Source organism: Notolepis coatsorum, assembly GCF_963971535.1.
Source record: "Notolepis coatsorum genome assembly, chromosome: 16".
Lineage (NCBI taxonomy): Eukaryota > Metazoa > Chordata > Actinopteri > Aulopiformes > Paralepididae > Notolepis > Notolepis coatsorum.
This window is the reverse complement of record NC_140180.1, coordinates 46,392,461-46,405,071: the sequence shown is the minus strand read 5'-3', so window position 1 is coordinate 46,405,071 and position 12,611 is coordinate 46,392,461. Positions and strand designations below refer to the sequence as shown.

At 43.9% G+C, this 12,611-nt stretch overlaps 1 protein-coding gene across 1 annotated transcript in view; it reads left to right on the top strand.

Moving 5' to 3' along the window:
- Positions 1–12,611, top strand: part of LOC311242819 (ATP-binding cassette sub-family C member 5) — a 67,595-nt gene that overhangs the window by 34,932 nt on the left and 20,052 nt on the right. Inside the window, exons 8-15 of the mRNA XM_084331862.1 lie at positions 3,978–4,126; positions 4,241–4,348; positions 7,520–7,870; positions 10,259–10,330; positions 10,982–11,106; positions 11,208–11,280; positions 11,680–11,883; positions 12,254–12,379. Coding sequence (XP_084187988.1) covers positions 3,978–4,126; positions 4,241–4,348; positions 7,520–7,870; positions 10,259–10,330; positions 10,982–11,106; positions 11,208–11,280; positions 11,680–11,883; positions 12,254–12,379 — 1,208 coding nt within the window. The remainder of the gene's footprint in view (positions 1–3,977; positions 4,127–4,240; positions 4,349–7,519; positions 7,871–10,258; positions 10,331–10,981; positions 11,107–11,207; positions 11,281–11,679; positions 11,884–12,253; positions 12,380–12,611) is intronic.

Here is a 12,611-nt window from a genome sequence, read left to right as displayed (position 1 = left end):
TTCGACACTTCGACAACGTACTACCTTACAAGGAAAAGCGTTGTTTATTGATATAAACAGAAGCCTCAGCTCAGATGTTAACAGATTGTATTGTCCTTGAAAAGTCTATTCTAATGATCTTTCGGTGTGTTCAGTCTATCGTCCTTTTGCTATTCAGTCCAATGGTGGTCAGGCCTGGTCGTTAGCCAAGACCATCCTCGTGGTAGCCGAAGCTAATGATGATGTGGCATCCTTCCCCCCCCCCCCCTCCTCTCTCTGATGAGAGGAGAGAGTGTCTTCTGTGTGATCTCAGTCCTAGTCGCTCTTGGTCTGCCTAATACCCGGAAACACTGTTCGACTTATAGATCTTCGTCATAGCAACGACGCCCGTCCCCCTTCTCTGGTTGTCATGTGACGCGCTGTCATGACAACTGCTAATAACCTTTCACACATTTCAAAACGTTTCTATTCCTGTCAAAACCTCCATCGCGCTCTGCCTCTGTGCCCTGTGCTGCTCTGTTATCTTTGTTGTGTCTTAGATCGGAATTAAAAACAAACACCCTGCTAACGCGGCCTGTGCCTGTGAAACCGCTGGTCCACCACAGTCTATATCATCCCGTGATGATAATGGTATTACCCTCTTAAAGCGTCTCTTTATATCAGTTTATAAACCAACTATACATTGAAAAACCACCAATTTCCCTCAACACCCTGTGCATAACATTGAATGTGGATGTGACAGAATGTGAATGTGAATTTTATTGTCCCCCACAACCCTAATTATTACATGGGTGGTATTGTAGTGGTGAAAGCACTTGCCTCCAACTGCAGAGACTGCTGGTTCAAGCCCCAGTCATGGAATTTCTGTTATGGGGTTAACGCTCCCTGCTGGTAGTGCACATTAACCGCACCTTCATACCCGTGTGTCCTTTTCACGCACCATAACCGTTTATCGTAACACTGACACGCTATACTGTAGTGGACTGGCGTGTGTATTTCACACACAGGCGTGATCTAGGGTTGAGCCGTCATGTCGATCCGGTGGTGATAACCATAACACCATTTTCTGGTCCGTACTAGGTCAGTACAGTACTAGGTTACTCGGAAAGCATAGCTCATGCTGTTTGATAGAGACGTGCTCCTCTGAATCAGGGGTCAGCTCGGTTTGGACTCCCTGTCAGCACAGCTAATTCATCCATTTATCACCTGGAATTAGACCCATCCCCTTTGTGAACTAACAATATACCTCTGGCTCTACAATCCATGTTCATTAGCTTCCCCTGGCTACACCTCTCCTATTCCCGTCCACTATCATCAAACAATCTCAGCGCTCCTAGGTTAATTTCCAAAGTGTTTAGTGCCTTCAAGGCCTGCATTGAGGCTGCCTCACAGCTGTGAATTAGATGAAGGCTTCTGTATATTGCTGATAAGGATCATTTGCCGCTTTTAATCATGCTCCAGATTAGTGAGGTGGGGCTCGTCGTTCACTCCTACACTGTGATTAGCTATTATTATCATAAGTAATTGGGCATTCATCTTAAGGGCTACTCAGTCTGAAGAGTTACAATATCTTTTGCTTCAGTTACTATTATTGTCCCTATTATTCCGGCTGACTGCAAAATAAGACGTTTGTGATGTGTTACATTAGCAGCGCAGAACTTCAAAGTGAGTCCCATAGGCTTGGATGGAGTCGCACGTCTTCCTCAGAGTGCTTAAACACCTTGGCCGCAGTGTGACCTCCATCTGCTGAGTGATTATGAATTGGTCCCGGGCTATGATGTAAGCCTGGTGAATTGTAATATGCACTTTGCAAATGCTTTTTGACATTTACAAAATACAACTCTATCAACCAACAGACTACTGTGCCTCGGGCAGGCGGCAGCATCACAGTGTGAATCAAAGCTAAAATGCAGAATACATTATAATTATTCAAATGCATTATAATTATAAAAATGCTGTGCCACGGCGGTCAGGTGGCGTAGCGGAGATTGCGCTCGTGACTCGTCACTAATGCAAGAGGCTGCGGTCTCGACTCCCGGAGTCAGCATTGCTTGGGGCTTGGGCTGATCGCTATACTAACCCGTTTGGCTGGGTTAGGGGGAGGGCAAGTCATGGGTGGGAATCTGGCGTTGTGGACAGCGACGCCTACAGGTCAGGTCTGGGCGCTTGCTCAGCGGAGGCAGGACTTGATGGAGCCAGCGTGCCAGGTGAAAAAAGAGTCACTGGCTGTCGCCGCGCATGTCGGAGGAAGCGTGCGGATGACTTCAGGGTTCCCTTGTACCGACCAGTAGGATAACATGCGCACAACAACCAGGTAGGGGAGGCGGGGAATTGGCATAACGACTAAATTGGGACGGGGGAGAAAACAGAAAAATAGGAGAAAGAGAGGATTAAAAAGAAAAAATGCTGTGCCACAGCTGCATGCTATGTGGGCAGTTGTCAATCACATATTCTGTGTTCAGAGGTTGTTTTGGGATGATTTTCTCAAGTACATCTAACTGGTATGATGATGACTAACAATCATTTACATTAGTATGTGAACTGAAACTATTTTCATTGCCGTTGGGGCATGTTAATTGGCTACTGATTTTCCATAGATGTAAAACATGAACAACGGTGAGATGTTCTGAATATTTTTAAAGATAGAATCTGTAATGTCGCCAACCAGGAAAAAAATATGACAACGTGGTACTACGCCTTGTTTACCTTTTTTAGTTTTTGTCTGATGTGTGTGTTGGATTTCAGTGGGAGGGGTTGCTACTGCTGGCCACACCTCAGCCTCTACCAGGAGAGCTCAGGAGAAATTCCAACCTCCCCTTTCAGACCAAAACCAAAAAGTACAATACCAAAACGTGGCCCTTTTCGCTCTTTTGGCGGCATTACAGATTATACCTATACAAAATCGGCCCAAAACTACCCACAGTGGCCTCTATTCTTTGTGAATAATGTCATTTTCTACATGGTTTGCTTGTCCTTTCCCTCTCTTTCACTTAACTAAGATCGAAGGCTTACAGTATTCTTAAAGTGGCTGAGAGGAGCCTCTACGCTACGTCATTGTTTTAGTTTTGGTTCCACGTCGTCCCAGTTTTGGACCCAGGGTTGGACAGGCGCATGTCTCAGCACTAAAACTGTCCCCATTTGGATGCTGTATTGTGATAAAAGTGTTTCAATAAAAATCTGGGACTGTGCTTGGTTGGGGGGTGGGGCGTTAATCTAAATGCACAGATATTCTCATTCTCTCTAGTGGAGGTGCTCCTGCTGCTGTTGCCCGTGGCTGCTGAGTTAATATGTAGCGCACACTGTGCTGAGTGAAAACAATACAAATCAGCTCTCTGGACTAGGGATGCACCGATCCGACTTTTTCAGTCCCGATACCGATACCTGGCTTTGGGTATCGGCCGATACTGAGTACCGATCCGATACCCATTGTTCAATTAATAAACTGTATGCCTCACTGTGTGGAAGAGACTGGGATCATTCTTTTGTGCAAGGCAACATCAGGCTTGACTTAAAACATTACTTTCCTAACATAGTGAAACTAAATGTAACAAATTAACACATAGATATAAATATACTGAATTGTTATTTCTTATTTTATTTCCTATTATATTATATAAAAAATATAAAAATAAATGAAAGAAATCAGATTTTCGTTTCTTTTTGGATACCCGATCCTGCTATTTTAGTGATATCGGGGCCGATATCCGATATCAATATTGGATCAAAGGAACTGGACTTGGACAGTTGGCAAGGTCTCTTCTGTTTTAAAGTCCTCTTCATACCATGTATGGTATGGTCCTTTGGTTCACTCTTGCTCTATTTGGCTTCCCTCTGTAATGTGTTGTTTGGTGGCTCTTAACAGCGCTGTTGGCTGAGCGATTTGTGCACATGTACAGCTAAGTCAATTAAAAAGGCTTTCGGGTTTAATTTGAGATAAGCTCTCATTGTCACAAACAACGTGTGTGTCTCTCTCTCTCTCTCTCTCTCTCTCTCTCTAGAGGTGCGATCAGAAGAGAAGGGAATACTGGAGAGGGCTGGTTATGTCCAGAGCATCACAGTGGGCGTGGCTCCCATTGTGGTGGTAATAGCCTGTGTCTGCACGTTCACTTTACACATGGCTATGGGCTATGACCTCAATGCAGCTCAGGTACTTACTTTTTCATTGGGCGGCAAGTTGCTTTTTCGGTAGTTATTCACTATTTCCATGAAGTATTTACAATGAATAACTCTATATCCCTCCCGCTCTCTGACTCCACTCCAGGCTTTCACTGTGGTTGCAGTTTTCAACGCCATGTCCTTTGCCCTCAAGATCACCCCCTTGGCTGTAAGGGCGCTATCGGAGGGCTCCGTGGCCGCCAAGAGATTTCAGGTAGAAAATGCAAAAAATTTAATAAAAAAGATTTATGTCATTCTAGACATTATGGTCCAAATTACATGTAAGTGGGATAATTTTTTTGTCAGTTCCAGCCAAGTTAGCAATCCTCTGTGCCAATATTCTCTGCAGTCCCTGTGTGTATACCCCATCTAGCACATAACAAACACCATAATCTGTCTGTGTGTATACCCCATCTAGCACATAACAAACACCATAATCTGTCTGTGTGTATACCCCATCTAGCACATAACAAACGCCATAATCTGTCTGTGTGTGTGTACTCCATCTAGCACATAACAAACACCATAATCTGTCTGTGTGTATACCCCATCTAGCACATAACAAGCACCATAATATGTCTGTGTGTGTGTACTCCATCTAGCACATAACAAACACCATAATCTGCCTCTGTGTATACTCCATCTAGCACATAACAAACACCACAATCTGCCTCTGTGTGTATACCCCATCTAGCACATAACAAACACCATAATCTGCCTCTGTGTGTATACTCCATCTAGCACATAACAAACACCATAATCTGCCTCTGTGTGTATACTCCATCTAGCATATAACAAACACCATAATGTCTCTGTGTGTGTACCCCATCTAGCACATAACAAACACCATAATCTCCATCTAGCACATAACAAACACCATAATCTGTCTGTGTGTATACTCCATCTAGCATATAACAAACACCATAATCTGTCTCTGTGTATACCCCATCTAGCACATAACAAACACCATAATCTGTCTGTGTGTATATACCCCATCTAGCACATAACAAACACCATAATCTGTCTCTGTTTGTGTATCCCATAACGAGCAACATAATCTGTCTCTGTGTGTATACTCCATCTAGCACATAACAAGCACCATAATATGTCTCTGTGTGTGTACTCCATCTAGCACATAACAAGCAACATAATCTGTCTGTGTTAGGGATGTCCGATATTATCGGCCGATATCGGCATTAAAATGTGATATCGGAAAATATCGGTATCGGTTTTAAATATTTTTATTTTTTTACATTTCTATAGAAATGATGTCCGATATTATCGGCCGATATTGGCATTAAAATGTGATATCGGTTGATATCGGTATCGGAAATTAACCCTTTATCTGCCAGAGATTATTCTGATCTTAATCCCTTCCCTGCCAGTACTGTAAATCTATGGAGATGTTCCCCTTCTTTTCAGGGCTATAACTTTTTAAATTGTATTGCTAAATTGACATTACTATGGCCCATTCAACGTCAAGTATCTATCGTTTAGGATGTAGCAACGTTCTACTTTTTCATTCACACATTCATACTAAAATACGGTCTAAAGTATAAATATGTTTTTATCGTTTTCTGCAGCATTCTGCAAAACGTGAGTTATAGCCATAAATGCATATATTGATGATCAAATACAGTTTGATAGCGATCGACGCCAGATAAAAAATGTCAACTGTACATGGTCCAAGGCCTTATGACTTATCATCTGATGTTGACCGGAGGGGGGGGGGGTCGTTTATAATTCCATGGCCCACCTTAAATCATTTATGTAGTATGGGTGATATATAGATCAGAGCAGTTTGTATGGATAATAATAATCAAACACGCTGAAACTCACCGCAGCTTCCTCGTAGCGTTGGGCGATCAGCGTGGAGCAAAAAGTTCGCTATTATGGGATGTTGATCTAGATTAACCATTTCCGGGTTGTATAATACTATATACGTCCAAATAACGTTGTTTATTGAGTTAGGGCAACCGATCGATTATCCAGTGTGTCGAGATGGAGCCCCGGGAGCGATAGCGAGTGGCCGGACTGAATATGGGTGAGCACCACTTCCGGTTCCTAACTTCCAGTTTTGGCAACTCGCCGATCGGCCACCAGGTGGCGGTCTTGAACCGTTGGAGAGTTGAGCGGAGATTTACAGGACCAGCCAAGGATCCGTGGGTGAAATATGATTGCCATGACAGAAATTTGAAATATTGATCTCAAAGACGCTGTACGACGTCATTGGCAGATTACGCATGGCGGAGAATGACGTCGTTACACGTTCTTGGCGAGAAAAGGGTTAAGAGTTGGACAATATCGGTATATCGGTATCGGTAAAAAAGCCAATATCGAGCATCCCTAGTCTGTGTGTATACCCCATCTAGCACATAACAAGCACCATAATGTCTCTGTGTGTGTACCCCATCTAGCACATAACAAGCACCATAAAGTCTCTGTGTATACCCCATCTAGCACATAACAAGCACCATAATGTCTCTGTGTGTGTACCCCATCTAGCACATAACAAGCACCATAATGTCTCTGTGTGTACCCCATCTAGCACATAACAAGCACCATAATCTGTCTGTGTGTATACTCCATCTAGCACATAACAAGCACCATAATATGTCTCTGTGTGTGTACTCCATCTAGCACATAACAAGCACCATAAAGTCTCTGTGTATACCCCATCTAGCACATAACAAGCACCATAATGTCTCTGTGTGTGTACTCCATCTAGCACATAACAAGCACCATAATATGTCTCTGTGTGTGTACCCCATCTAGCACATAACAAGCACCATAAAGTCTCTGTGTATACCCCATCTAGCACATAACAAACACCATAATCTGTCTGTGTGTATACTCCATCTAGCACATAACAAGCACCATAATATGTCTCTGTGTGTGTACTCCATCTAGCACATAACAAACACCATAATATGTCTCTGTGTGTACTCCATCTAGCACATAACAAACACCATAATCTCCATCTAGCACATAACAAGCAACATAATCTGTCTGTGTGTATACCCCATCTAGCACATAACAAGCAACATAATCTGTCTGTGTGTGTGTACCCCATCTAGCACATAACAAGCAACATAATCTGTCTGTGTGTATACCCCATCTAGCACATAACAAGCAACATAATCTGTCTGTGTGTGTGTACCCCATCTAGCACATAACAAACAACATAATCTGTCTGTGTGTGTGTACCCCATCTAGCACATAACAAACACCAGAATCTGTCTGTGTGTGTGTACCCCATCTAGCACATAACAAACACCATAATCTGTCTGTGTGTATACCTCATCTAGCACATAACAAACACCATAATCTGTCTGTGTGTATACCCCATCTAGCACATAACAAGCAACATAATCTGTCTTCACAGAGGCTCTTCATGATGGACGAAAGAGAGGTGATCCTGGGGAAAACGGAGGATCCCGGTAATGCCGTGGAGTTCCGCGACGCCACGTTGGCGTGGGAGAAGGCGCGCCCCCCGGCCGCGAAGCCCAACCCGCCACCCAAGAAGAGAGGAGGCATGAAGCGCGTGCTGCGCAGGGAGAAGCTCAGCCTGTGCATCATCACGGAGCAGAGCAAGGAGACCAACGAAGGGCCCAACGGACAGAGTCTCCTCACCAACATGGAGCAGGAGAGCCCCCAGAGCACCATCTCCTCCACCCAGAGCATACGGCCTCCGCTGCACAAGACCCTGCACCGCATGGACCTGCGCATCAAGAGGGTGATTGTCTCAAATGCAGAACAAACACACATATATATGCACACACACACCAAATGGTTTAATATTTTTTTCTTCAGATCTTGACACACACATTAGACCAGGTTTTCTCAACCTTGGGGTCAAGATCCCCTTTGTAATCCCTTGATATAGAAATGAGGGGGACAAATGTAATAGTACATTTGCTTCTGGCAACAACTGTTAGGCTGCATATGGAAGCCACTGTGAAAGACATGCAGTCTATGCACTGACTAGCTACACAAGAGCATTTATTTTTCGGTCTTCCTAAAATAATGAAATATGTGTGTGATCTTGCCATGTAGTATTAGTATGAGGATAAACGGGGCTACCGTGGACAGGGTGAGCAGCTTTAAGTACCTGGGGGTCCACATCTCAGAGCCTAGGATCTGACATGGACAACACACATAGACTCAGTCGTAAAAAAGGTGAAGCAGCGCCTCTACCACCTGAGACAGTTAAGGAAGTTCAGAGTATCTGGGAAGATACTCCAGTCCTTCTACTCCGGAGCTGTAGAGAGCATCTTGACTGGAAACATCACTGCCTGGTATGGAAACAGCACGGCACAGGACAAGAAGGCCCTACAGAGAGTGGTGCGCTCAACCGAGCGTACCACGGGTATTGCACTACCAACCCTGCAGGTTCTATACAACAAGAGGTGCAAATCCAGAGCCTGCAGAATAATGAAAGACCCACACCACCCCAACAACAGCCTGTTCATCCTGCTGAGGTCAGGCAGACGCCTGCGAACACCAGCTACTAGGACAGAGAGACTTCGGCTCAGCTTCTTCCCCCAGGCCATCAGAGCCTTGAACACTGAACTCTCCACACATGAGCACACACGACACACACACTACACTCTCACACACTAGCAGCTACTTTAACATGAGCAAGCACACACTCATGCTGCACACGCCCACACTTATGGCCACTAAGGAAAGGTCACTTTAAGAATAGTAATAGTATAACTTGAGATTGTATAATATAGCATGTACAGAAAGACCCAGTGCCTCATCCGTAGCTAACAGTGTATTGCACTACCACAGGACCTAGCATGTCCTACCATGCTCTGTAAATAACTTATGTACATATACCGATATGCCCTACTCTGTTTACTTGTTTTATTGCACAATGTCGTTCTATTGGAATCTATTATATGTTATTACTACTGTATCATGCACATCGTTGCGGGCAAGACCACCCGCATTTCATTGTATACTCGTATGCCGTGACAAATAAAACTCTTGACTTGACTTGACTTGTAGTGGATCTGTACATGTTATATACATCATACATACAGTATATCAAACATATCAAGTGTTTGGGGTCGAGACAGACACAGACATGTACAGAGGCTATTGAAAAACACAATAACAAGCTCTTGCACAACCAGAGTTGGCAACACACACACACACACACACACACACACACACACACACACACACACACACACACACACACACACACACACACACACACACACACACACACACACACACACACACACACACACACACAAATAGCAAGGGCATCCTCCCATGCAGACAAGTGACGTACATTTTACTATAAAGAGCTAGGCCTATAACACTCAGGGGGATTTTTGGAATAGGGAATTTTAGAATTGGGATTTTGGGGATTTGGACCATCAAGATCGTTGATTGCAATTGATGAATAAAACTTCCTCGAGCGGGTTTGACCAATTGAATCCTGTGTTCTGAAGTAAGCTTACTCATTATTTTTAGAGTATAGGTATTGTTAAAAACTACCAAATGTGAAACACTTTATTTCAAACACTTTGTCCCCCGCTAAAAAGAAAAGACGAGGAATATGATGTGCTATATACTATGTGCCTTCTAGAACATTGCGATCATCTACTACTGGTCTATTGAAGGTTACAAACCACAGCCTAAAGAGAATCGAGGACGAATCCTTTGCAAACTATGCACCAAAGTTATGGAACACTACCTATGGACATTAGGGAAACTAGATCTCTTAATATTTTTTACAAAATAATCTAAAAACTTACCTCTTCACCATAGCCTTTTAATACACTCCGCTGCTGATTGCGCTATTTTACTCTGTCCATTCGATTTTACTCTTTTATTCAGAATTGATTGCACTGCACTCTGCATAATTTTACTGTCTATTTTATTCTACTATTTTATTCTTTTTATTATTGACTATTTTTAAAACGTTAGATCCTAATGTGAAAAAATTTATTTTATATGTCTGCACTTTATGTGCTTATTTTGTGCCTGTCTTTTTTCTGTTGTGAAGCACTTTGAACTGCAATTTTTTATGAAAGGTACTATACAAATAAAGTGTATTATAATATTATTAGCAGAACATAATTGCATTGTTTGGCTTCTCTAGGGGTCGTTGGTTGGGATCTGTGGCAGCGTTGGGAGCGGGAAGAGCTCTCTGCTCTCGGCTCTACTGGGACAGGTGAGACTTCTACCAGACACACAAAAAAGCTTTATTTCATCCCCTGTATGTTTCTTCCAAACAGTGTAGTCATGGGAAATGGAGCTAGTTCTGTTCAAGGTGAATCTTGGGACACATCCATTGTGCTCTTAAAACAGGAAGTGTTGAAATGACACAGGATGTGTCACCCATAACTAACCTTCTTTACCAGTCTGGCTTCAACATGCAATTTTTTTTTATCTAACCAAAATCAAACCAGGAAAAAAGTAATACAAAATTACAAATGTCATACTCTGGTCATCAATTAGATTTTGTGTCCTCTGTCTCTTCTACGGTGTGTCCTCTGTCTCTTCTACGGTTCTCCAGTGATGATTTGAATTTGAGCAATTGATCATCAGCGGTAAAAGGGCACAGCCAATCTAATCACTGTGTTAGGCCTTCTTCACATGAAATTTCACTGAACATTCACATGGACACTGACTTAAGGGGGGCCCTGAGAGTAGACAATACAAAAGTAAAATATAAAAACACCTACATGTGTCCGTTATGTTCTAAGCAAGAATATTGGTTATATGAATCTCACTTCAGTAGTGCCAAATAATGACCCAGTGTTTGGAAAGGAATGTGGTATATTTGTTTTTAATATATTCTAACCCCTTCATTGTGTTTCAGATGACCCTGTTGGAAGGGAATGTAGCGGCCAGCGGTGGGTTCGCCTACGTGTCCCAGCAGGCCTGGATCCTGAACGACTCGCTGAAGGAGAACATCCTGTTTGGGAAGGAGCACGACCTGGAGAAGTAAGATCAACAGCAGCATCCTCGCTCTCTGAAGGCCGAGGGGCTTTTGATGCAACAGTCTTTAATCCTGGTGCCCTTGTTTCTTTTTGTTGTACAATCAGGTATAATGCGGTCCTGGAGGCCTGCTGTCTTGTCCCGGATTTGCTGGAGCTGCCCTACGGTGACAGGACCGAGGTACTGCGACTCCGGAGTATGAAAATAAATGTTTACAATATGTTTTAAGGCATTTCAGCTTTATTATTAGACAGTACATTGTAGGTACGTGAAACATGGGGGAGAGGGAGAGAGCGTGGGGTGGGTGGGGGTCGGTGCACATGCAACAAAGGTCCTGGGCCAGATTCAAACCCGTGACATTGCGATCATGTGGTCTGCGCCTAAGCCACCTCGATCCCCAATAGTGTTTACAAGTAAAGGCTCAAACCTTAATGTGTAGGTATTCGGACACAGTGCAACTCACCTGGGGTTTTGTTCTAGTGTCTACAGACCATTCTATGGCACAGACCCGCTGCTGGTAAACACGTTGATACCCAACCTGGGACGGGTGTTTTGTGACCACTCTCTTTCTTGCTCCAGATTGGGGAGAGAGGTGCGAATCTGAGCGGTGGGCAGCGTCAAAGAGTCAGCATGGCACGCGCCTTGTACAGTGACCGGCCTATACTGCTCCTGGACGACCCTCTCAGTGCCGTCGACGCCCACGTGGGCTCCCACCTCTTCCGTCACGCCATCTGTGGTGCCGCCAGGGGCAAGACGGTGCTCTTTGTAACACACCAGCTTCAGGTACTGCAATAAGGAAACTTGGTGAAGTGAACAAGTAACGATTAAGAGTATTAATACCATCCCTAATAGTTATTAAAGTAACGTGTTACTGAACTATTTGTGTTCAAATGAGACCGAGGTTGAGAATGCGTCATCATCCGTAATTGTTCACATTCAGACCTGTTCTGTCTTTTGTCATTCGCTCTGCATTCAGCAGAGTCTGTTGAAGGCTGTGTTTTTCCTCCATCCTTCTCAATCTGATGTTCTTTTCCGCTTGAGCTGAAAGGAGCTACTTCCGCTGAGAACCTCGACTTGAGAAGCTTTTGAAGAGACTTCATCTGCTGTGTGCCGCGTCATCTCATTACTGTTCCACCACCGTTTTCCTTCCTAGTATCTGTCGGAGTGCGACGACGTCATCCTGATGAAGGACGGACAGATCGCAGAACACGGCACCCATGTTCAGCTGATGGCCAAAGAGCGGGACTACGCCGGCCTCTTCAGTAGCATGCAGCAGGAGGTAAGACCAGGGACCAGCCTAAGTAAGTCACAATAACATTACAAGATGAATCATTCATGAGCCAGCCGGTGGCTGCGAAATGTCAACACATAGGGGACCTTTCATTCTTTATGTGTACATTGATTTAGCAGTGTGGCCGCTAAAGACCACTTGTCAACAGGTCACTTTATTTACATGACTTAGAGGCTATGGGTATGGCAGCTGTGATTTGTGAGGGGGGCGTTTGTTCACA